Genomic DNA, 27,758 nt, shown 5'->3' with positions numbered 1-27,758 from the left:
ATAATTATTAATATAATAATTGGAAATACCAGCGTGAAGCGTTAAGGCTCTTCCAGTTAAATTACATACCCATTGGCTGTTCTATTTAATTCACATACTCCCTCTGAAATGGTCCCAAAATTGGCTGTTCCGTTTAATTTACATACTCCCTCTAAAATGGCTGTTCCATTTAATTTACATACTCCCTCTGGTTTTCCCCCTAATCGTATTGCATAGCCTTACTGTGAATAAGAGAGACTGACAACAGCAATCTATGGAGAGACAACTCCCCTGGCAGGGGACTTTTTACAAGTTCTTTATTTTAAGTGCTACGAGAGTGCAACCTGCATTAAATTAAAGCTTGTGACTTGGACTTTCAATTTTTACACATTTTCCACCCAATTGGGCGACTTTTTACAATTTCTATATTTTAAGTCCTCAGCAATTTGTACACAGATATCACCTGACAATTATATTGTTACTAACACCCACGCACGCACCCATCCACCCCACACATGTAGGACTAAACAGACAGACCGTATTATATCACAATGGGAAATACCAGCGTGAAGCGTTAAGGCTGTTCCAGTTAAATTACATACACATTGGCTGTTCCATTTAATTTACATACTCCCTCTGAAATGGCCCCCACAAAAAGGCTGTTCCGTTTAATTTACATACTCCCTCTGAAATGGCTGTTCCATTTAATTTACATACTACCTGAGTAAGAGAGACTGACAACAGCAACCTATGGAGAGTAAGAGAGACGACTCCCTGGGGGGACTTTTTACAATTTCTTTATTTTAAGTGCTACGACAGTGCAACCTACATTCAATTAAAGCTTGTGACTTGGACTTTCACTTTTTACACATACAATTTCTTTATTTTAAGTCCTCAGCAAAAAAGGACTGTAAGTTTGGGTACACCGATAACATGCGGGTATAGCCGTATTTGTGTACAAATATAATAGCCTTCTAGTTCTCCTTCTCCTTCTCCATCAAACACATCATTCTGTCAAGGCTAGCGCTAAAACTACAAAGGCCCTGGGGCCCATATGTGGTACACTTATGGGCCCTACCCCTGCAGAAGTGCCTTTTGCCCATCTTGGCCCCAGAGGTCAAAGGTCACGGGCCCCAGGGGCCCAAATGTGAAAATACAAAGCACGCCGTTTCTCATCAAATGAAGCAGCCTCAGGGCCCTGAGTTGGTACACTGATAGCCCTTGGGGCACTCTATATTTACAATATACAAGAGCCCCATATGTTATATATTATGGGCCCCAGGGGCCCAAATGTTAAAATATGGTGCAACAGATTGACAAGCCTAGCTCTATAAGTATAAGATGACTAGGGCTCATATGTGGCATATGTATGGGCACTAAGTTGTAGATGTGCCTTTTGCCCGTTTTGGCCCCATATGTATAAGGCTAGGGGCCCAGGGGCCTAAATGTTAAAACAAAGGGCCGGCCGTTTCTCAGCAAATAAAGTAGCTACAGGGTTCAGATTTGGTACATAGATAGGTCTTTAGTATTATATTGTCATATGTATATATAACCCCATATGTCTCATAATATGGGCCCCAGGGCCCCAAAAGCTAAAAACATAGGGCCGGCCGTTACTCAGTAAATAAAGCAGCTACAATGCCCAGCTTGAGTTTTCTGATAGTACTTGAGAATTATACTTCAACATATGTACATGAGCCCCATAAGTCAAATATTATGGGCCCCAGGGCCCCAAATGTTAAAACAAAGGGCCGGCCGTTTCTTATCAAATAAAGCAGCTTCAGGGTTCAGAGTTTGTACACAGATTGCACCTGAGAATTATGTAGTTATATGTACATATGAGCCCCATATGTCACATAATATTGGTCCAGGGCCCAAAACGCTAAAACAGGGCCGGCAGTAAATAAAGCAGCTACATTATTGGAAATACCAGCGGGAAGCATTAAGGCTGTTCCAGTTAAATTACATACCCATTGGCTGTTCCATTTAATTTACATACTCCCTCTGAAATGTCCCCCAAAAGGCTGTTCCGTTTAAATTACATACTCCCTCTGAAATGGCTGTTCCATTTAATTTACATACTCCCTCTGGAATAGTTTCCCCTTAATCATATTGCATAGCCTCACTGTGCGTAAGAGAGACTGACAACAGCAACCTATGGAGAGTAAGAGAGACGACTCCCTTGGGAGGGGACTTTTACAATTTCTTTATTTTAAGTGCTACGACAGTGCAACCTACATTCAATTAAAGCTTGTGACTTGGACTTTCACTTTTACACGTTTTCTGCCCGATTGGGCGACTTTTTACAATTTCTTTATTTTACGTCCTCAGCAAATAAGGACTTTAAGTTTGGGTACACCGATAACATGCGGGTATAGCCGTATTTGTGTACAAATATATAGCCTTCTAGTTATGATTGGTATCCAACACAAAGGATAATGCCATCAGTTCCTTTGCTATGGCCAAGGACAATGCCATTAGCTTTGTTGCTATGGTCAAAGAAAATGCTATCAGCTCCCTTGCTATGAAACTTATCAATGCCCATTTGTCGGCGGTAATTATTACAGTTTATTATACCCGCATGCAGAGCATGCAGGGTATCTTCCCATCCTGTGGTTATACCCGCATGCAGAGCATGCCGGGTATCTTCTTATCCTTGGGTTTCATTATCTATGCCTGTGGAACAGGGCATAGATATTCTCCTTATGCTCTTTAGTCATCTCCTTCTCCTTCTTCTTATACCCGCATGCAATAGCATGCAGGGTATCTTCCCATCCTGTGGTTTTATACCCGCATGCGAAGCATGGACGGGTATATTGCCATTCTGTGGTTTCATCTCCTTCTCCTCCTTCTCCTCCTTCTCCTTCTTCTATTAAACACATCATTCTGTCAAGGCTAGCGCTAAAACTACAAGGGCCCCAGGGCCCATATGTAGTACACTTATGGGCCCTACCCCGCAGATGTGCCTTTTGCCCATCTCGGCCCCAGAGGTCAAAGGTCACGGGCCCCAGGGGCCCAAATGTTAAAACACAAACCATGCCGTTTCTCATCAGATGAAGCAGCCTCAGGGCCCTAAGTTGGTACACTGATAGCCCCAGGGGTACTCTATATATACAAGTTTACATGAGCCCCATATGTCATATATTATGGGCCCCAGGGCCCCAAATGTTAACATAAGGGGCAACAGATTGACAAGGCTAGCTCTAAAACTATAAGGGCACTAGGGCTCATATGTGGTACATGTATGAGCCCTAAGTTTTCAATGTGCCTTTTGCCCATTTTGGGCCCAGATGTTAAAGGCTAGGGGTACCAGAGGCCCAAATGTTAAAACAAAGGGCCGGCTATTTCTCAGCAAATAAAATAGTTACAGGGTTCAGATTTGGTACACTAATAGGTCTTAAGCATTATACTACTATATGTATATATGAGCCCCATGTGTCACATAATATGGGCCCCAGGGCCCCAAACGCTAAAACATAGGGCCGGCCGTTACTCTGTAAATAAAGCAGCTACAATGCCCAGCTTGAGTCTACTGATAGAACTAAAGAATCATACTTCAACATATGTACATGAGTCTCATAAATCAAATATTATGGGCCCCAGGGCCCCACATGTTAAAACAAATGGCCGGCCGTTTCTCATCAAATAAAGCAGCTTTAGTTTGTACACAGATTGCACCTGAAAATTACATTGTTATGTGTACATATGAGCCCCATATATCACATAATATGGGCCCCAGGGCCCCAAGCGCTAAAACATAGGGCCGGCCATTACTCAGTAAATAAAGCAGCTACAGTGCCCAGCTTGAGTCGCTTGATATCACTAGAGAATTATACTTCCAACATATGTACATGGACCTCATAACTCAAATATAATGGGCCCCAGGGCCCCAAATGTTAAAACAAAGGGCCGGCCGTTTCTCATCAATTAAAGCAGCTTCCGGGCTCAGAATTTGTACACAGATAGCACCTGAGAATTATATATATTGTTACTAACACCCCCACCCCCACCCCACACACATAGGACTAAACAGACATATCCGTATTATAATATAATAATTGTAAATACCAGCGTGAAGCGTTAAGGCTGTTCCAGTTAAATTACATATCCATTGGCTGTTCCATTTAATTTACATACTCCCTCTGAAATGGCCCCAAAATAGACTGTTCCGTTTAATTTACATACTCCCTCTGGAATGGCTGTTTCATTTAATTTACATACTCCCTCTGGAATAGTTTTCCCCTAATCATATTGCATAGCCTCACTGTGAATAAGAGAGACTGACAACAGCAACCTATGGAGAGTAACAGAGACGCCTCCCCTGCTAGGGGCCTTTTTACAATTTCTTTATTTTAAGTGCTACGACAGTGCAACCGACATTCAATTAAAGTTTGTGACTTGGACTTTCACTGTTTACACATTTTCTGCCCAATTGGGCGACTTTTTTACAATTTCTTTATTTTAAGTCCTCAGCAAATAAGGACTGTAAGTTTGGGTACACCGATAACATGCGGGTATAGCCGTATTTGTGTACAAATATATAGCCTTCTAGTTATACCCGCATGCGAAGCATGGACGGGTATATTGCCATCCTGTGGTTTCATCTCCTTCTCCTTCTCCTTCTCCTATCAAACACATCATTCTGTCAAGGCTAGCGCTAAAACTACAAGGGCCCCAGGGCCCATATGTAGTACACTTATGGGCCCTACCCCGCAGATGTGCCTTTTGCCCATCTCGGCCCCAGAGGTCAAAGGTCACGGGCCCCAGGGGCCCAAATGTAAAACACAAACCATGCCGTTTCTCATCAGATGAAGCAGCCTCAGGGCCCTGAGTTGGTACACTGATAGCCCCAGGGGTACTCTATATATACAAGTTTACATGGCCCCATATGTCATATATTATGGGCCCCAGGGCCCCAAATGTTAAAATAAGGGGCAACAGATTGACAAGGCTAGCTCTAAAACTATAAGGGCACTAGGGCTCATATGTGGTACATGTATGAGCCCTAAGTTTTCAATGTGCCTTTTGCCCATTTTGGGCCCAGATGTTAAAGGCTAGGGGCCCCAGAGGCCCAAATGTTAAAACAAAGGGCCGGCCATTTCTCAGCAAATAAAATAGTTACAGGGTTCAGATTTGGTACACTAATAGGTCTTAAGCATTATACTACTATATGTATATATGAGCCCCATGTGTCACATAATGTGGGCCCCAGGGCCCCAAACGCTAAAACATAGGGCCGGCCGTTACTCTGTAAATAAAGCAGCTACAATGCCAAGCTTGAGTCTACTGATAGAACTAGAGAATCATACTTCAACATATGTACATGAGTCTCATAAGTCAAATATTATGGTCCCCAGGGCCCCAAATGTTAAAACAAAGGGCCGGCCGTTTCTCATCAAATAAAGCAGCTTTAGGGCTCAGAGTTTGTACACAGATTGCACCTGAAAATTATATTGTTATATGTACATGTGAGCCCCATATATCACATTATATGGGCCCCAGGGCCCCAAACGCTAAATCATAGGGCCGGCCGTTACTCAGTAAATAAAGCAGCTACAGGGTTCAGATTTGATACACTAAACGGTCTTCAGCATTATATTGTTATATGTGTATATGAGCCCCATGTGTTACACAATATGGGCCTCAGGGCCCCAAACCCTAAAACATAGGGCCGGCCGTTACTCAGTAAATAAAGAATTATTGTTACTAACACCCACCCCACACACATAGGACTAAACAGACAGATCCGTATTATAATATAATAATTTGAAATACCAGCGTGAAGCGTTAAGGCTGTTCCAGTTAAATTACATATCCATTTGCTGTTCCATTTAATTTACATACTCCCTCTGAAATGGGACCAAAATAGGCTGTTCCGTTTAATTTACATACTCCCTCTGGAATGGCTGTTCCATTTAATTTACATACTCCCTCTGGAATAGTTTTCCCTAATCATATTGTATAGCCTCACTGTGAATAAGAGAGACTGACAACAGCAACCTATGGAGAGTAAGAGACGCCTCCCCTGGGAGGGACTTTTTACAATTTCTTTATTTTAAGTGCTACGACAGTGCAACCTACATTCAGTTAAAGCTTGTGACTTGGACTTTCACTGTTTACACATTTTCTGCCCAATTGGGCGACTTTTTTTACAATTTCATTATTTTAAGTCCTCAGCAAATAAGGACTGTAAGTTTGGGTACACCGATAACATGCGGGTATAGCCGTATTTGTGTACAAATATATAGCCTTCTAGTTATACCCGCATGCAGCGCATGCAGGGTATCTTCCCATTCTGTGGTTTCTTCTCCATCTCCTTCTCCTCCTTCTCCTCCTTCTCCTCCTTCTCCTCCTTCTCCTCCTATCAAACACATCATTCTGTCAAGGCTAGCGCTAAAACTACAAGGGCCCCAGGGTCCATATGTGGTACACTTATGGGCCATACCCCGTAGATGTGCCTTTTGCCCATCCCGGCCCCAGAGGTCAAAGGTCACGGGCCCTAGGGGCCCAAATGTAAAAACACAAACCATGCCGTTTCTCATCACATGGAGCAACCTCAGGGCCGTGAGTTGGTACACTGATAGCCCCAGGGGTACTCTATAAATACAAGTATACATGAGCCCCATATGTTATATATTATGGGCCCCAGGGCCCCAAATGTTAAAAAAAATAAGGGGCAACAGATTGACAAGCCTAGCTCTAAAGCTACAAGGGCACTAGGGCTCATATGTTGCACATGTATAAGCCCTAAATTGTAGATGTGCCTTTTGCCCATTTTGGCCCAAGATGTACAAGGCTAGAGGCCCCAGGGGCCCAAAGGTTAAAACAAAGGGCCGGCCGTTTCTCAGCAAATAAAGTAGCTACAGGGCTCAGATTTGGTACACAGATAGGTCTTCAGTATTATATTGTCATATGTATATATGAACCCCATATGTCACATAATATGGGCCCCTGGGCCCCAAACGCTAAAACATAGGGCCGGCCGTTACTCTGTAAATAACGCAGCTTTAGGGCTCAGAGTCAGTACACATATTGCATCTTAAAATCACATTGTTATATGTATATGTGAGCCCCATATATTACATTATATGGGCCCCAGGGCCCCAAACGCTAAAACATAGGGCCGGCCGTTACTCAGTAAATAAAGCAGCTACAGTGCCCAGCTTGAGTCTACTGATAGCACTAGAGAATTAAACTTCAACATAATGTCCATGGACCTCATAACTCAAATATTATGGGCCCCATGGCCCCAAATGTTAAAACAAAGGGCCGGCCGTTTCTCATCAAATAAAGCAGCTTCCGGGCTCAGAATTTGCACACAGTAGCTTCTGAGAATTATATTGTTACTAACACCCAATAACCCCCTCCCCACACACGTAGGACTAAACAGACATATCCGTATTATAATTATTAATATAATAATTGGAAATACCAACGTGAAGCCTTAAGGCTGTTCCAGTTAAATTACATACCCATTGGCTGTTCCATTTAATTTACATACGCCCTCTGAAATGGTCCCAAAATAGGCTGTTCCGTTTAATTTACATACTCCCTCTGAAATGGCTGTTCCATTTAATTTACATACTCCCTCTGGAATAGTTTTCCCTAATCATATTGTATAGCATCACTGTGAATAAGAGAGACTGACAACGGCAATCTATGGAGAGACAACTCCCCTGGGAGGGACTTTTACAAGTTCTTTATTTGCACGAGAGTGGAGCAAATAAGGACTGTAAGTTTGGGTACACCGATAACATGCGGGTATAGCCGTATTTGTGTACAAATATATAGCCTTCTAGTCTTCTCCTCCTTTTCTTCCATCAAACACATCATTCTGTCAAGGCTAGCGCTAAAACTACAAAGGCCCTGGGGCCCATATGTGGTACACTTATGGGCCCTACCCCGTAGAAGTGCCTTTTGCCCATCGTGGCCCCAGAGGTCAAAGGTCACGGGCCCCAGGGGCCCAAATGTGAAAATACAAAGCACGCCATTTCTCATCAAATGAAGCAGCCTCAGGGCCCTGAGTTGGTACACTGATAGCCCTAGGGGTACTCTATATTTACAAATATACAAGAGCCCCATATGTTATATATTATGGGCCCCAGGGGCCCAAATGTTAAAATATGGTGCAACAGATTGACAAGCCTAGCTTTAAAAGTACAAGATCACTAGGGCTCATATGTGGCATATGTATGGGCCCTAAGTTGTAGATGTGCCTTTTGCCCATTTTAGCCCCAGATGTACAAGGCTGGGGGCCCCAGGGCCCAAATGTTAAAACAAAGGGCCGGCCGTTTCTCAGCAAATAAAGTAGCTACAGGGTTCAGATTTGGTACACAGATAGGTCTTTTAGTATTATATTGTCTTATGTCTATATAACCCCCATATGTCACATAATATGGGCCCCAGGGCCCCAAACGCTAAAACATAGGACCGGCCGTTGCTCAGTAAATAAAGCAGCTACAATGCCCAGCTTGAGTCTACTAATAGCACTTGAGAATCATATTTCAACATATGTGCATGAGCCCCATAGGTCATATATATTGGGCCCTAGGGCCCCAAATGTTAAAACAAAGGGCCGGCCGTTTCTCATCATATAAAGCAGCTTTATGGCTCATAGTTTGTACACAGATTGCACCTGAGAATTACATTGTTATATGTACATATGAGCCCCATATATCACATAATATTGGGCCCAGGGCCCCGAACGCTAAAACATAGGGCCGGCCGTTACTCAGTAAATAAAGTAGCTACAGTGGCCAGCTTGAGTCTACTGATAGCACTAGAGAATTATACTTCAACATAATTATGTACATGGGCCTCATAAGTCAAATATTATGGGCCCCAGGGCCCCAAATGTTAAAACAAAGGGCAGGCCGTTTCTCATCAAAGAAAGCAGCTTCCGGGCTCAGAATCTGTACACAGATAGCACCTGAGAATTATATTGTTACTAACACTCAAACACCCATCCACCACACACATGTAGGACTAAACAGACAGATCGTATTATAGCATAATTGGAAATACCAGCGTGAAGCGTTAAGGCTGTTCCAGTTAAATTACATACCCATTGGCTGTTCCATTTAATCTACATACTCCCTCTGAAATGGCCCCAAAAAGGCTGTTCCATTTAATTTACATACTCCCTCTGAAATGGCTGTTCCATTTAATTTACATACTCCCTCTGGAATAGTTTCCCCTAATCATATTGCATAGCCTCACTGTGAGTAAGAGAGACTGACAACAGCAACCTATGGAGAGTAAGAGAGACGACTCCCCTGGGAGGGACTTTTTACAATTTCTTTATTTTAAGTGCTACGACAGTGCAACCTACATTCAATTAAAGCTTGTGACTTGGACTTTCACTTTTACACATTTTCTGCCCAATTGGGCGACTTTTTACAATTTCTTTACTTTATGTGCAGCAAATAAGGACTGTAAGTTTGGGTACACCGATAACATGCGGGTATAGCCGTATTTGTCAGTGTTGTAGTCGAGGACCTCATGACCGAGGCCAAGGCCAAGGACTTTTGTCTCCGAGGCCAAGGCCAAGGACCAAGGACTTTCATAATAATTAACCATACTAAACCACGCCCGATCGGGGGGGTCATATTGTCGTCAACATAAGGCAAGTTTATATGCACTTTAAATAACGCTGCACAGTAAGCCTAAACTTTATAAAATAAACATGCCTAAAATGGACTCTTTATCCTAGTTTCAACCAACAAAACCCAACTTGTTCATTATATCGATTTGTTTCTTAGTCTTAGGGAACAACCCAAAAGTTTGATGAAGTCCTATAAACGAAAGTCCTTTCGCTAGAACGCTAACCCTTCCACCCTCCCTCTAACGCAAGTGTCAAATATCGAAAGCTCCAACCTGTATTCATAGGATACAGTGCGGTCGCTGTGGTGGATGGGTGCGACAATGCTAGGATACTAGTGATCACGTTTATGGAAGAAACAAATATTCTATTTTATTTTAAGATATTTTCTTCGTACCTTTAAAAAAAAAGAAAAAAAATAATTAGGACTTGCTGGATTTTCATATGAAAAATAATCAGCTGCTTACAAAATTAACTTACAAGTTGCAGGTTGCGAATACTGTGATTTAAAATCATTTTGAAGCAACCACTGTAAAATTTCAATATCGTAGGCCTACTTCAGAAAATACTGAAATTTTATATTAAATCCTTAAAAAAGATCAACTTTGACCAATGTTTTAACGACTTTTTTACAAACGTAATCTGACTTTTCGGCCCGCCTCCCTCCCTAAGGCTGCGATCACATAGAAATATACAATATACGGTATTCGCTACACAAAATACGCTCGTTCGATCAGGCTGAGTTCAATAGGAGTATACTATGTGAACTCAGCCTGATCGAATGAGCGTATTTCGTATAGCGAAGTGCGACAAAGCAGTCTAAAATGGGCACTGATCTATCTTAAGATCAAACGCAGCAAAATGTAGCTGATGAGATTAACCAAAATAGATAAAATTCATTTGATCACAGTTAGGCCTACCCGATAATCGAAACATGTCATACAGTAGTGTCCAATGAGTTCCTTAAAATATCTAAAGAACCTCTTGTGTCTATTCGATATTTATACCCGCATGCGAAGCATGGACGGGTATATTGCCATCCTATGGTTATACCCGCATGCAATAGCATGCAGGGTATCTTCCCATCCTGTGGTTTCTTCTCCTCCTCCTTTTCCTCCCATCAAACACATCATTCTGTCAAGGCTAGCGCTAAAACTACAAGGGCCCCAGGTCCCATATGTGGTACACTTATGGGCCCTACCCCGTAGAAGTGCCTTTTGCCCATCTTGGCCCCAGAGGTCAAAGGTCACGGGCCCCAGGGGCCCAAATGTGAAAATTCAAAGCACGCCGTTTCTCATCAAATGAAGCAGCCTCAGGGCCCTGAGTTGGTACACTGATAGCCCTAGGGGTACTCTATATTTACAAATATACAAGAACCCCATATGTTATATATTATTGGCCCCAGGGGCCCAAATGTTAAAATATGGTGCAACAGATTGACAAGTCTAGCTCTATAAGTATAAGATGACTAGGGCTCATATGTGGCATATGTATGGGCCCTAAGTTGTAGATGTGCCTTTTGCCCATTTTGGCTCCATATTTACAAGGCTAGGGGCCCCAAGGGCCTAAATGTTAAAACAAAGGGCCCGCCGTTTCTCAGCAAATAAAGTAGCTACAGGATTCAGATTTGGTACACAGATAGGTCTTTAGTATTATATTGTCATATGTATATATAACCCCCATATGTCACATAATATGAGCCCCAGGGCCCCAAAACCTAAAACATAGGGCCGGCCGTTACTCAGTAAATAAAGCAGCTACAGTGCCCAGCTTGAGTTTTCTGATAGTACTTAAGAATTATACTTCAACATATGTACATGAGCCCCATAAGTCAAATGTTATGGGCCCCAGGGCCCCAAATGTTAAAACAAAGGGCCGGCCGTTTCTCATCAAATAAAGCAGCTTCAGGGCTCAGAGTTTGTACACAGATTGCACCTGAGAATTATATAGTTATATGTACATATGAGCTCCATATGTCACATAATATGGGCCCAGGGCCCCAAACGCTAAAACATAGGGCCGGCCGTTACTCAGTAAATAAAGCAGCTACACTGCCCAGCTTAAGTCTACTGATAGCACTTGAAAATTATACTTCAACGTAATTATGTACATGGGCCTCATAAGTCAAATATTATGGGCCCCAGGGCCCCAAATGTTAAAACAAAGGGCGGGCCGTTTCTCATCAAAGAAAGCAGCTTCCGGACTCAGAATTTGTACACAGATAGCACCTGCGAATTATATTGTTACTAACACCCACACACCCATCCACCCCACACACGTAGGACTAAACAGACAGATCGTATTATATCATAATTGGAAATACCAGCGTGAAGCGTTAAGGCTGTTCCAGTTAAATTACATACCCATTGGCTGTTCCATTTAATTTACACACTCCCTCTGAAATGTCCCCCAAAAGGCTGTTCCGTTTAATTTACTTTCTCCCTGTGACAGGACCCTCCGGGTTCTACACCCTTCCCCCACACGAAGATCTTCCGACCTCCAAACAGGTGCGGCCGAAGGGATTAAGAGAGACTGACAACAGAAACCTATGGAGAGTAAGAGAGACGACTCACCTGGGAGGGGACTTTTTACAATTATTTCTTTATTTTAAGTGCCACGACAGTGCAACCTACATTCAATTAAAGCTTGTGACTTGGACTTTCACTTTTTACACATTTTCTGCCCAATTGGACGACTATTTACAATTTCTTTATTTTAAGTCCTCAGCAAATAAGGACTATAAGTTTGGGTACACCGATAACATGCGGGTATAGCCGTATTTGTGTACAAATATATAGCCTTCTAGTTATACCCGCATGCGAAGCATGGACGGGTATATTGTTATCCTGTGGTTTCTTCTCCTCCTTCTTCTCCTCCTTCTCCATCAAACACATCATTCTGTCAAGGCTAGCGCTAAAACTACAAAGGCCCTGGGGCTCATATTTGGTACACTTATGGGCCCTACCCTGTAGAAGTGCCTTTTGCCCATCTTGGCCCCAGAGGTCAAAGGTCACGGGCCCCAGGGGCCCAAATGTGAAAATACAAAGCACGCCGTTTCTCATCAAATGAAGCAGCCTCAGGGCCCTAAGTTGGTACACTGATAGCCCTAGGGGCACTCTATATTTACAAATATACAAGAGCCCCATATGTTATATATTATGGGCCCTAGGGGCCCAAATGTTACAATATGGTGCAACAGATTGACAAGCCTAGCTCTAAAAGTACAAGAACATTAGGGCTCATACATGGCATATGTATGGGCCCTAAGTTGTAGATGTGCCTTTTGCCCGTTTTGGCCCCAGATGTACAAGGCTATTGGCCCCAGGGGCTAAAATGTTAAAACAAAGGGCCGGCCGTTTCTCAGCAAATAAAGTAGCTACAGGGTTCAGATTTGGTACACAGATAGGTCTTTAGTATTATATTGTCAAATGTATGTATAACCCCCATATGTCACATAATATGGGCCCCAGGGCCCCAAACGCTAAAACATAGGGCCGGCCGTTACTCAGTAAATAAAGCAGCTACAATGCCCAGCTTGAGTTTACTGATAGCACTTGAGAATTATACTTCAACATATGTACATGAGCCTCATAAGTAAAAAAAAAATATGGGCCCCAGGGCCCCACATGTTAAAACAAAGGGCCGGCCGTTTCTCATCAATTAAAGCAGCTTTAGGGCTCAGAGTTTGTACACAGATTGCACCTGAGAATTACATTGTTATATGTACATATGAGCCCCATATACCACATAATATGGGCCCCAGGGCCCCAAATGCTAAAACATAGGGCCGGCCATTACTCAGTAAATAAAGCAGCTGCAGTGCCCAGCTTGAGTTTACTGATAGCACTTGAGAATTATACTTCAACATATGTACATGAGCCTCATAAGTAAAAAAAAATATGGGCCCCAGGGCCCCACATGTATTAAAACAAAGGGCCGGCCGTTTCTCATCAATTAAAGCAGCTTTAGGGCTCAGAGTTTGTACACAGATTGCACCTGAGAATTACATTGTTATATGTACATATGAGCCCCATAATATGAGCCCCATATACCACATAATATGGGCCCCAGGGCCCCAAATGCTAAAACATAGGGCCGGCCATTACTCAGTAAATAAAGCAGCTGCAGTGCCCAGCTTGAGTTTACTGATAGCACTTGAGAATTATACTTCAACATATGTACATGAGCCTCATAAGTAAAAAAATATGGGCCCTAGGGCCCCACATGTTAAAACAAAGGGCCGGCCGTTTCTCATCAATTAAAGCAGCTTTAGGGCTCAGAGTTTGTACACAGATTGCACCTGAGAATTACATTGTTATATGTACATATGAGCCCCATATACCACATAATATGGGCCCCAGGGCCCCAAATGCTAAAACATAGGGCCGGCCATTACTCAGTAAATAAAGCAGCTGCAGTGCCCAGCTTGAGTCTACTGATAACACTAGAGAATTATACTTCAACATATGTACATGGGCCTCAAAAGTCAAATATTATGGGCCCCAGGGCCCCAAATGTTAAAACAAAGGGCCGGCCGTTTCTCATCAATTAAAGCAGCTTTAGGGCTCAGAGTTTGTACAGAGATAGCACCTGATAATTATATTGTTACTAACAGTAACAACCACATACCCACCCACGCCACACACGTAGGGCTAAACAGACAGATCTGTATTATAATATAATAATTGGAAATACCAGCGTGAAGCGTTTTAAGGCTGTTCCAGTTAAATTACATACCCATTGGCTGTTCCATTTAATTTACATACTCCCTCTGAAATGGCCCCAAAATAGGCGGTTCCGTTAGATTTACATACTCCCTCTGAAAGGCTGTTCCATTTAATTTACATACTCCCTCTGGAATAGTTTCCCCTAATCCTATTGCATAGCCTCGCTGTGAATAAGAGAAACTGACAACAGAAATCTATGGAGAGTAAGAGAGACGACTCCCCTGGGAGGGGATTTTTTACAATTTCTTTATTTTAAGTGCTACGAGAGTGCAACATTATATTAAATTAAAGCTTGTGACTTGGACTTTCACTTTTTATACATTTTCCACCCAATTGGACGACTTTTTACAATTTAGTCCTCAGCAAATAAGGACTGTTAGTTTGGGTACACCGACAACATGCGGGTATAGCCGTATTTGTGTACAAATATATAGCCTTCTAGTTATACCCGCATGCAGAGCATGCAGGGTATCTTCTTATACCCGCATGCGAAGCATGAACGGGTATATTGTTATCCTTTGGTTTCTTCTCCTTCTTCTCCTCCTTCTCCTCCATCAAACACATCATTCTGTCAAGGCTAGCGCTAAAACTACAAAGGCCCTGGGGCCCATATGTGGTACACTTATGGGCCCTACCCCGTCAGAAGTGCCTTTTGCCCATCTTGGCCCCAGGGGTCAAGGTCACGGGCCCCAGGGGCCCAAATGTGAAAATACAAAGCACGCCGTTTCTCATCAAATGAAGCAGCCTCAGGGCCCTCAGTTGGTACACTGATAGCCCTAGGGGCACTCTATATTTACAAATATACAAGAGCCCCATATGTTATATATTATGGGCCCCAGGGGCCCAAATGTTACAATATGGTGCAACAGATTGACAAGCCTAGCTCTAAAAGTACAAGATCACTAGGGCTCATACATGGCATATGTAGGCCTATGGGCCCTAAGTTGTAGATGTGCCTTTTGCCCGTTTTGGCCCCAGATTTACAAGGCTAGGGGCCCCAGGGGCCAAAATGTTAAAACAAAGGGCCGGCCGTTTCTCAGCAAATAAAGTAGCTACAGGGTTCAGATTTGGTACACAGGTAGGTCTTTAGTATTATATTGTCAAATGTATGTATAACCCCATACGTCACATAATATGGGCCCCAAGGCCCCAAACACTAAAACATATGGTTGGCCGTTACTCAGTAAATAAAGCAGCTACAATGCCCAGCTTGAGTTTACTGATAGCACTTGAGAATTATACTTCAACATTATGTACATGAGCCTCATAAGTAAAAAAATATGGGCCCCAGGGCCCCACATGTTAAAACAAAGGGCCGGCCGTTTCTCATCAATTAAAGCAGCTTTAGGGCTCAGAGTTTGTACACAGATTGCACCTGAGAATTACATTGTTATATGTACATATGAGCCCCATATACCACATAATATGGGCCCCAGGGCCCCAAATGCTAAAACATAGGGCCAGCCATTACTCAGTAAATAAAGCAGCTACATGGTTCAGATTTGGTACACAGATAGGTCTTTAGTATTATATTGTCATATGTATATATAATCCCCATATGTCACATAATATGGGCCCCAGGGCCCCAAACGCTAAAACATAGGGCCGGCCGTTACTCAGTAAATAAAGCAGCTACAATGCCCAGCTTGAGTCTACTGATAGCACTTGAGAATCATACTTTAACATATGTACATGAGCCCCATAAGTCATATATATTGGGCCCCAGGGCCCCAAATGTTAAAACAAAGGGCCGGCCGTTTCTCATCAAAGAAAGCAGCTTCCGTGCTCAGAATATGTACACAGATAGCACCTGAGAAGTATATTGTTACTAACACCCACACACCCATCCACCCCACACACGTAGGACTAAACAGACAGATCGTATTATCATAATTGGAAATACCAGCGTGAAGGGTTAAGGCTGTTCCAGTTAAATTACATACCCATTGGCTGTTCCATTTAATTTACATACACCCTCTGAAATGGCCCCCAAAAGGCTGTTCCGTATAATTTACATACTCCCTCTGAAATGGCTGTTCCATTTAATTTACATACTCCCTCTGGAATAGTTTCCCCTGAATCATATTGCATAGCCTCACTGTGAGTAAGAGAGACTATTACCAATTGGCTGTTCCATTTAATTTACATACTCCCTCTGAAATGTCCCCAAAAAGGCTGTTCCGTTTAATTTACATACTCCCTCTGAAATGGCTGTTCCATCTAATTTACATACTCCCTCTGCAGCTGCCTCTGGAAAAGGGGACTTTTTACAATTTCTTTATTTTAAGTGCTACGATAGTGCAACCTACATTCAATTAAAGCTTGTGACTTGGACTTTCACTTTTTACACATTTTCTGCCCAATTGGGCGACTTTTTACAATTTCTTTATTTTAAGTCCTCAGCAAATAAGGACTGTAAGTTTGGGTAGACCGATAACATGCGGGTATAGCCGTATTTGTGTACAAATATATAGCCTTCTAGTTCTCCTTCTCCTTCTCCATCAAACACCTCATTCTGTCAAGGCTAGCGCTAAAACTACAAAGGCCCTGGGGCCCATATGTGGTACACTTATGAGCCCTACCCCGTAGAAGTGCCTTTTGCCCATCTTGGCCCGAGAGGTCACGGGCCCCAGGGGCCCAAATGTGAAAATACAAAGCACGCCATTTCTCATCAAATGAAGCAGCCTCAGGGCCCTGAGTTGGTACACTGATAGCCCTAGGGGTACTCTATATTTACAAATATTCAAGAGCCACATATGTTATATATTATGGGCCCCAGGGGCCCAAATGTTAAAATATGGTGCAACAGAATGACAAGCCTAGCTCTAAAAGTACAAGATCATTAGGGCTCATATGTGGCATATGTATTGGCCCTAAGTTGTAGATGTGCCCCAGGGGCCTAAATGTTAAAACAAAGGGCCGGCCGTTTCTCAGCAAATAAAGTAGCTACACGGTTCAGATTTGGTACACAGATAGGTCTTTTAGTATTATATTGTCATATGTATATATAACCCCCATATGTCACATAATATGGGCCCCAGGGCCCCAAACGCTAAAACATAGTGCCGGCCGTTACTCAGTAAATAAAGCAGCTACAATGCCCAGCTTGATAGCACTTGAGAATCATACTTTTACATATGTACATGAGCCCCATAAGTCATATATATTGTGCCCCAGGGCCCCAAATGTTAAAACAAAGGGCCGGCCGTTTCTCATCATATAAAGCAGCTTTATGGCTCAGACTTTGTACACAGATTGCACCTGATAATTACATTGTTATATGTACATATGAGCCCCATATATCACATAATATTGGCCCAAAGGCCACAAACGCTAAAATATAGGACCGGCCGTTACTCAGTAAATAAAGTAGCTACAGTGGCCAGCTTGAGTCTACTGATAGCACTAGAGAATTATACTTCAACATATTTATGTACATGGGCCTCATAAGTCAAATATTATGGGCCCCAGGGTCCCAAATGTTAAAAGAAAGGGCGGGCCGTTTCTCATCAAAGAAAGCAGCTTCCGGGCTCAGAATATGTACACAGATAGCACCTGAGAATTATATTGTTACTAACACCCACACACCCATCCACTCCACACAAGTAGGACTAAACAGACAGATCGTATTATATCATAATTGGAAATACCAGCGTGAAGCGTTAAGGCTGTTCCAGTTAAATTACATACCCATTGGCTGTTTCATTTAATTTACATACTCCCTCTGAAATGTCCCCAAAAAAGCCTGTTCCGTATAATTTACATACTCCCTCTGAAATGGCTGTTCCATTTAATTTACATACTCCCTCTGGAATAGTTTCCCCCTAATCATATTGCATAGCCTCACTGTGAGTAAGAGATACTGACAACAGCAACATATGGAGAGTAAGAGAGACGACTCCCTGGGAGGGGACTTTTTACAATAATATTTCTTTATTTTTACTACTGCTCAATTAAAGCTTGTGATTTGGAGTTTCACTTTTTACACATTTTCAGGGGCCCATATGTTAAAACAAAGGGCCGGCCGTTTCTCAGCAAATAAAGTAGCTACAGGGTTCAGATTTGGTACACAGATAAGTCTTCAGTATTATATTGTCATATGTATATATAATCCCCATATGTCACATAATATGGGCCCCAGGGCCCCAAACACTAAAACATAGGGCCGGAAGTTACTCAGTAAATAAAGCAGCTACAATGCCCACCTTGAGTCTACTGATATCACTTGAGAATCACACTTCAACATATGTACATGAGCCCCATAAGTCATATATATTGGGCCCCAGTGCCCCAAATGTTAAAACAAATGGTCGGCCGTTTCTCATCATATAAAGCAGCTTTATGGCTCAGAGTTTGTACACAGATTGCACCTGAGAATTACATTGTTATATGTACATATGAGCCCCATATATCACATAATATTGGCCCCAAGGCCCCAAACGCTAAAACATAGGGCCGGTCGTTACTCAGTAAATAAAGTAGCTACAGTGGCCATCTTGAGTCTACTGGTAGCACTAGAGAATTATAGTTCAACATATTTATGTACATGGGCCTCATAAGTCAAATATTATGGGCCCCAGGGCCCCAAATGTTAAAACAAAGGGCGGGCCGTTTCTCATCAAAGAAAGCAGCTTCCGGGATCAAAATATGTACACAGATAGCACCTGAGAATTATATTGTTACTAACACCCACACACCCATCCACCCCCCACACACACACACACGTAGGACTAAACAGACATATCGTATTATATCATAATTGGAAATACCAGCGTGAAGCGAAGGCTGTTCCAGTTAAATTACATACCCATTTGCTGTTCCATTTAATTTACATACTCCCTCTGAAACGGCCCAAAAAAAAACTGTTCCGTATAATTTACATACTCCCTCTGAAATGGCTGTTCCATTTAATTTACATACTCCCTCTGGAATAGTTTCCCCTAATCATATTGCATAGCCTCACTGTGAGTAAGAGATACTGACAACAGCAACATACGGAGAGTAAGAGAGACGACTCCCCTGGGAGGGGACTTTTTACAATTTCTTTATTTTTAGTGCTACGACAGTGAAACCTACATTCAATTAAAGCTTGTGACTTGGACTTTCACTTTTTACACATACAATTTCTTTATTTTAAGTCCTCAGCAAAAAAGGACTGTAAGTTTGGGTACACCGATAACATGCGGGTATAGCCGTATTTGTGTACAAATATATAGCCTTCTAGTTTAAATCCTAATCCTTTAGTTAATTCTAATTGGCAATAAAAGTCAAGGTTTAAAAATTATGCAATTTCAGGGATAATAGGCCATAAACAAGCAATTCTTAGACTTGGGCAAGTCTAAGCATTCCAAATCTCGAGTATAAGCTAAGTGTTAGCTCAGAATTTTCATATTTTATGTTATTTTTGATAATTGGGTATGAAAAAGATAAGAAAATATGTTTTCCAAAATATAGAATGTATGTATAGAATGAAATAAGTCTTTGTATGACAAGTCTTTAGGCTTGATTGTCACAGCATACAAAGAATGTACATGTTTTTGGCCCATGTTTCCAAAAATTGGCAAGTCTAAGCATTCCAAATCAAAAAAATTGCGCAAATTTTAGGCACAAAAAATCCAGGAAATCTGGATAGATCCTGAAGAATCATACCCCTGGCAGCTAACTTGGACATCCCCAGATGGGAGGTGTCTCAAGTTGATAAAACTCACAAATAGTCCCAGAAAATGGCTGATTCTGAACTCACAGTGCTAAAAACAAACCCAAGTGTACATTGACACCCCTCCACACACATAAACACCCTTGTACATTACTATACCTTCCAAGGACACACACTAGCTCCCTCTATACTTGACAAGTGAAACACAGATTTTGTGTGTGTTTGTCCTTGGAAGTATACATGTAAAGCATTTTCCACCCTGATGTGGCAGTGGCGTCAGTGCGCATTTCATTGGGCGCAGCTACAAATTGCTAGCGTTCGCTCAAAGCGCTGGTGTACACACCCATGCATAGATGTATGCGCGAAACAGCTACCAAAACACTTTGACGTCACTGCCACATCAAAGTGGAAAATACTTCAGTAAGTGTTGGAGAATAGTGATACCACAGTTCTGTTGTTATTTTATTACTTAAGCATGCAAAATTGATCATTACATAGAATCTTCCTTAATTACAAACCTTAAAATGTATGTGATGCGCATACTGTATTTCATTCATCAACATCATCAAGCCGAGTCAGATAATTCAGTACTAAGTTCACCATAAATAACTGCAATAAATCTTTTATTCAAAGCAATATTGACCTAACCTAGATACCTACCGTAGTCTTGGCACAAACCACAACTTTTCTGACAGTTAAGGAGCATATAGTCTGGATTAGCGATGCATTCACCGATTTCAAACCAGTAATCACACTCATCGTTGTTATTAATGCAAACTGGAATAATGATAAAAACAAATAAATATAATATTACTTATGTAAATGTAATAATAATCAATTTGATGACAGTTTTGAAACTTTTGTAATGTTTGTATTTTTAAGGTATTTAGGCATAGGGGATTTGAGGGTGCCTATAGTAATGTCACCATTTGAGCATGCATAGTGCTGCTAACTTTGATATCCCACAAATATAGCCCCCGAAAAAGGGGCAATTCTGAACCCACAGTGCCAAAAACAAACCCAAGCATACACGAACTCACCCCACAATTAACCCTCCACACATACACCCTTATGCATTACTATACCTTCTGAGCACATACACTCAATCCACATTTGACATGTGTAACACAGATTTTGTGTGTTTATCCTTGGAAATATAATAAGTGTTATATCGCTATTCAGAAGAATAGTGATACCTGATAGTACCTGGTCATATGTGAGTTTATGATAAAAACAGGTTTTACTTACATTTTGGCCCCAGAGGTCAAAGGTCACGGGCCCCAGGGGCCCAAATGTAAAAAATACAAAGCACGCTGTTTCTCATCAAATGAAGCAGCCTCAGGGCCATGAGTTGGCACACTGATAGCCCTAGGGGTACTTTATATAAAAAGTTTACATGAGCCCCATATGTCATATATTATGGGCCCCAGGGCCCCAAATGTTAAAATAAGGGGCAACAGATTGACAAGGCTAGCTCTAAAACTATAAGGGCACTAGGGCTCATATGTGGTACATGTATGAGCCCTAAGTTGTCAATGTGCCTTTTGACCATCTTGGCCCCAGATGTTCAAGGCTAGGGGCCCCAGAGGCCCAAATGTTAAAACAAAGGGCCGGCCATTTCTCAGCAAATAAAATAGGTACACTAATAGGTCTTCAGCATTATACCCGCATGCGAAGCATGGACGGGTATATTGCCATCCTATGGTTTCTTCTCCTCCTTCTCCTTATACACCAATCCGAGAAGCGTTTACTGTATTTGGCCCTCTATTGACGGCAACACAGATGTACCAGAGCGGGAGATTTAATTCGTAATTCAATACTCATGATTGTGTATTGAATATCACTATTGTGTACAATTCCGGGTACAATTCTGTATAGCACACAATAAATAATGGATGGAACCCCGACCTCAGGACACCGCAGTTTTACATCGGGGACACCGCAGTAATGGCGAAGTCGGATAGGTGTATACCCGCATGCGAAGCATGGACGGGTATATTGCCATCCTGTGGTTTCTTCTCCTCCTTATACCCGCATGCGAAGCATGAACGGGTATATTGCCATTCTGTGGTTATACCCGCATGCGAAGCATGGACGGGTATATTCTTATTCTGTGGTTTCTTATACCCGCATGCGAAGCATGGACGGGTATATTTATACCCGCATGCGAAGCATGGACGGGTATATTTATACCCGTATGCAGAGCATGCAGGGTATCTTCCCATCCTTGGGTTTCATCTTCTCCTCCTCCTTCTCCTCCTCCTCCTCCATCAAACACATTATTCTGTCAAGGCTAGCGCTAAAACTACAAGGGCCCCAGGGCCCATATGTGGTACACTTATGGGCCCTACCCCGCAGATGTGCCTTTTGCCCATCTCGGCCCCAGAGGTCAAAGGTCACGGGCCCCAGGGGCCCAAATGTAAAAACACAAACCATGCCGTTTCTCATCAGATGGAGCAACCTCAGGGCCGTGAGTTGGTACACTGATAGCCCCAGGGTACTCTATAAATACAAGTATACATGAGCCCCATATGTTATATATTATGGGCCCCAGGGGCCCAAATGTTAAAAAATAAGGGCAACAGATTGACAAGCCTAGCTCTAAAGCTACAAGGGCACTAGGGCTCATATGTTGCACATGTATAAGCCCTAAATTGTAGATGTGCCTTTTGCCCATTTTGGCCCCAGATGTACAAGGCTAGAGGCCCCAGGGGCCCAAAGGTTAAAACAAAGGGCCGGCCGTTTCTCAGCAAATAAAGTAGCTACAGGGCTCAGATTTGGTACACAGATAGGTCTTCAGTATTATATTGTCATATGTACATATGTACCCCATATGTCACATAATATGGGCCCCTGGGCCCCAAACGCTAAAACATAGGACAGGTCGTTACTCTGTAAATAAAGCAGCTTTAGGGCTCAGAGTTAGTACACAGATTGCACCTGAAAATCACATTGTTATATGTACATGTGAGCCCCATATATTACATTATATGGGCCCCAGGGCCCCAAACGCTAAAACATAGGGCCGGCCGTTACTCTGTAAATAAAGCAGCTTTAGGGCTCAGAGTTAGTACACAGATTGCACCTGAAAATCACATTGTTATATGTACATGTGAGCCCCATATATTACATTATATGGGCCCCAGGGCCCCAAACGCTAAAACATAGGGCCGGCCGTTACTCTGTAAATAAAGCAGCTTTAGGGCTCAGAGTTAGTACACAGATTGCACCTGAAAATCACATTGTTATATGTACATGTGAGCCCCATATATTACATTATATGGGCCCCAGGGCCCCAAACGCTAAAACATAGGGCCGGCCGTTACTCAGTAAATAAAGCAGCTACAGTGCCCAGCTTGAGTCTACTGATAGCACTAGAGAATTAAACTTCAACATATGTCCATGGGCCTCATAAGTCAAATATTATGGGCCCCCATGGCCCCAAATGTTAAAACAAAGGGCCGGCCGTTTCTCATCAAATAGAGCAGCTTGCGGGCTCAGAATTTGTACACGTAGGACTAAACAGACATATCCGTATTATAATTATTAATATAATAATTGGAAATACCAGCGTGAAGCGTTAAGGCTGTTCCAGTTAAATTACATACCCATTGGCTGTTCCATTTAATTTACATACTCCCTCTGAAATGGCCCCCCAAAAGGCTGTTCCGTTTAATTTACATACTCCCTCTGAAATGGCTGTTCCATTTAATTTACATACTACCTGAGTAAGAGAGACTGACAACAGCAACCTATGGAGAGTAAGAGAGACGACTCCCCTGGGAGGGGACTTTTTTTATTTTTTTTATTTTAAGTGCTACGACAGTGCAACCTACATTCAATTAAAGCTTGTGACTTGGACTTTCACTTTTTACACATACAATTTATTTATTTTAAGTCCTCAGCAAAAAAGGACTGTAAGTTTGGGTACACCGATAACATGCGGGTATAGCCGTATTTGTGTACAAATATATAGCCTTCTAGTGCCATCCTGTGGTTTCATCTCCTTCTCCTCCTTCATCAAACACATCATTCTGTCAAGGCTAGCGCTAAAACTACAAAGGCCCTGGGGCCCATATGTGGTACACTTATGGGCCCTACCCCGTAGCAGTGCCTTTTGCCCATCTTGGTCCCAGAGGTCAAAGGTCACGGGCCCCAGGGGCCCAAATGTGAAAATACAAATCACGCCGTTTCTCATCAAATGAAGCAGCCTCAGGGCCCCGAGTTGGCACACTGATAGCCCTAGGGGTACTCTATATTTACAAATATACAAGGGCCCCATATGTTATATATTATGGGCCCCAGGGGCCCAAATGTTAAAATATGGTGCAACAGATTGACAAGCCTAGCTCTAAAAGCACAAGATCACTAGGGCTCATATGTATGGGCCCTAAGTTGTAGATGTGCCTTTTGCCCGTTTTGGTCCCAGATGTACAAGGCTAGGGGCCCCATGGGCCTAAATGTTAAAACAAAGGGCCGGCTGTTTCTCAGCAAATAAAGTAGCTACAGGGTTCAGATTTGGTACCCAGATATGTCTTCAGTATTATATTGTCATATGTATATATGACTCCCATATGTCACATTATATGGGCCCCAGGGCCCCAAACGCTAAAAAATAGGGCCGGCCGTTACTCAGTAAATAAAGCAGCTACAATGCCCAGCTTGAGTCTACTGATAGCACGTGAGAATTATATTTCAAGATTTGTACATGAGCCCCATAAGTCAAATATTATGGGCCCCAGGGCCCCAAATGTTAAAACAAAGGGCCGGCCGTTTCTCAGCAAATAAAGTAGCTACAGGGTTCAGATTTGGTACACTAAACCGTCTTCAGTATTATATTGTTATATTTATATATGAGTCCCATGTATCACACAATATGGGCCTCAGGGCCCTAAAACATAAGGCCAGCCGTTACTCAGTAAATAAAGGAACTACAATGCCCAGCTTTAGTCTACTGATAGAACTAGAGAATTATACTTGAACATAATGTACATGAGCCTCATAAGTCAAATACAATGGGCTCCCGGGCCCCAAATGTTAAAACAAAGGGCCAACCGTTTATCATCATATAAAGCATCGTTAGGGCTCAGAGTTTGTACATAGATCGCACCTGAGAATTACATGTACATATAAGCCCCATATATCACATAATATGGGCCCCAGGGCCCCAAACGCTAAAACATAGGGCCGGCCATTACTCAGCAAATAAAGGTGCTACAGTGCCCAGCTTGAGTCGCCTGATAGCACTAGAGAATTATAATGCAACATATGTACATGGACCTCATAAGTCAAATATAATGGGCCCAGGGCCTAAATATTAAAACAAAGGGCCGGCCGTTTCTCATCAAATAAAGCAGCTTCCGGGCTCAGAATTTGTACACAGATAGCACCTGAGAATTATATTCTTACTAACACCCACACACCCCCACCCCACACACATAGGACTAAACAGACAGATCCGTATGATAATATAATAATTGGAAATACCAGCGTGAAGCGTTAAGGCTGTTCCATTTAATTTACCCCCTCTGAAATGGCCCCAAAATAGGCTGTTCCGTTTAAGTTACATACTCCTTCTGAAATGGCTGTTCCATTTAATTGACATGCTCCCTCTGGAATAGTTTTCAGTGCAACCTACATTCAATTAAAGCTTGTGACTTGGACTTCCACATTTTACACATTTTCTGCCCAATTAGGCGACTTTTTACAATTTCTTTGTTTTAAGTCATCAGCAAATAAGGACTGTAAGTTTGGGTAGACCGATAACATGCGGGTATAGCCGTATTTGTGTACAAATATATAGCCTTCTAGTCCCATCCTGTGGTTTCTTATACCCGCATGCAATAGCATGCAGGGTATCTTCCCATCCTGTGGTTTCTTCTCCATCTCCTTCTCCTTCTCCATCTCCTTCTCCTCCTATCAAACACATCATTCTGTCAAGGCTAGCGCTAAAACTACAAGGGCCCCAGGACCCATATGTGGTACACTTATGGGCCCTATCCCGTAGAAGTGCCTTTTGCCCATCTTGGCCCCAGAGGTCAAAGGTCACGGGCCCCAGGGGCCCAAATGTGAAAATACAAAGCACGCCATTTCTCATCGAATGAAGCAGCCTCAGGGCCCTGAGTTGGTACACTGATAGCCCTAGGGGTGCTCTATATTTACAAATATACAAGCGCCCCATATGTTTATATATTATGGGCCCCAGGGGCCCAAATGTTAAAATATGGTGCAACAGATTGACAAGCCTAGCTCTAAGAGTACAAGATCACTAGGGCTCATATGTGGCATATGTATGGGCCCTAAGTTGTAGATGTGCCTTTTGCCCATTTTGGCCCCAGATGTACAATGCTGGGGGCCCCAAGGGGCCCAAATGTTAAAACAAAGGGTCGGCCGTTTCTCAGCAAATAAAGTAGCTACAGGGTTCAGATTTGGTACACAGATATGTTTTTAGTATTATATTGTCATACGTATATATAACCTCCATATGTCACATAATATGGGCCCCAGGGCCCCAAACGCTAAAACATAGGGCCGGCAGTTACTCAGTAAATAAAGCAGCTACAATGTCCAGCTTGAGTCTACTGATAGCACTTGAGAATCATACTTCAACATATGTACATGAGCCCCATAAGTCATATATATTGGGCCCCAGGGCCCCAAATGTTAAAACAAAGGGCCGGCCGTTTCTCATCATATAAACCAGCTTTATGGCTCAGAGTTTGTACACAGATTGCACCTGAGAATTACATTGTTATATGTACATATGAGCCCCATATATCACAAAATATTGACCCCAGGGCCCCAAACGCTAAAACATAGGGCCGGCCGTTACTCAGTAAATAAAGTTGCTACAATGGCCAGCTTGAGTCTACTGATAGCACTAAAGCATTATACTTCAACATAATTATGTATATGGGCCTCATAAGTCAAATATTATGGGCCCCAGGGCCCCAAATGTTAAAACAAAGGGCGGGCCGTTTCTCATCAAAGAAAGCGGCTTCCGGGCTCAGAATTTGTACACAGATACCACCTGAGAATTATATTGTTACTAACACCCACACCCATCCACCACCCACACACGTAGGACTAAACAGACAGATCGTATTATATCACAATTGGAAATACCAGCGTGAAGCGTTAAGGCTGTTCCAGTTAAATTACATACCCATTGGCTGTTCCATTTAATTTACATACTCCCTCTGAAATGGCCCAAAAAAGGCTGTTCCGTTTAATTTACATACTCCCTCTGAAATGGCTGTTCCATTTAATTTACATACTCCCTCTGGAATAGTTTCCCGTAATCGTATTGCATAGCCACACTGTGAGTAAGAGAGACTCCCCTGGGAGGGGACTTTTTACAATTTCTTTATTTCAAGTGCTACGACAGTGCAACCTACATTCAATTAAAGCTTGTGACTTGGACTTTCACCTTTTACACATTTTCTGCCCAATTGGGCGATTTTTTACAATTTCTTTATTTTAAGTCCTCAGCAAAGAAGGACTGTAAGTTTGGGTACACCGATAACATGCGGGTATAGCCGTATTTGTGTACAAATATATAGCCTTCTAGTGCCATCCTGTGGTTTCCTTTCCTTCTCCTCCTCCTCCTTCTCCTTCCATCAAACACATCATTCTGTCAAGGCTAGCGCTAAAACTACAAGGGCCCCAGGACCCATATGTGGTACACTTATGGGCCCTACCCCTTAAAATATGGTGCAACAGATTGACAAGCCTAGCTCTAAAATTACAAGATCACTAGGAATCATATGTGGCATATGTATGGGCCCTAAGTTGT

General features: G+C 42.5%; 1 protein-coding gene across 1 annotated transcript in view; it reads right to left on the bottom strand.

The window, feature by feature from the left end:
* The window catches only part of LOC140136455 (uncharacterized), a 252,714-nt gene that overhangs the window by 173,933 nt on the left and 51,023 nt on the right, over positions 1-27,758 (bottom strand). Inside the window, exon 3 of the mRNA XM_072158177.1 lies at positions 20,624-20,740. Coding sequence (XP_072014278.1) covers positions 20,624-20,740 — 117 coding nt within the window. The remainder of the gene's footprint in view (positions 1-20,623; positions 20,741-27,758) is intronic.

The sequence above is a fragment of the Amphiura filiformis genome, chromosome 16 (genome assembly GCF_039555335.1).
Source record: "Amphiura filiformis chromosome 16, Afil_fr2py, whole genome shotgun sequence".
NCBI lineage: Eukaryota > Metazoa > Echinodermata > Ophiuroidea > Amphilepidida > Amphiuridae > Amphiura > Amphiura filiformis.
This window is presented reverse-complemented; position numbering and strand designations above follow the sequence as displayed.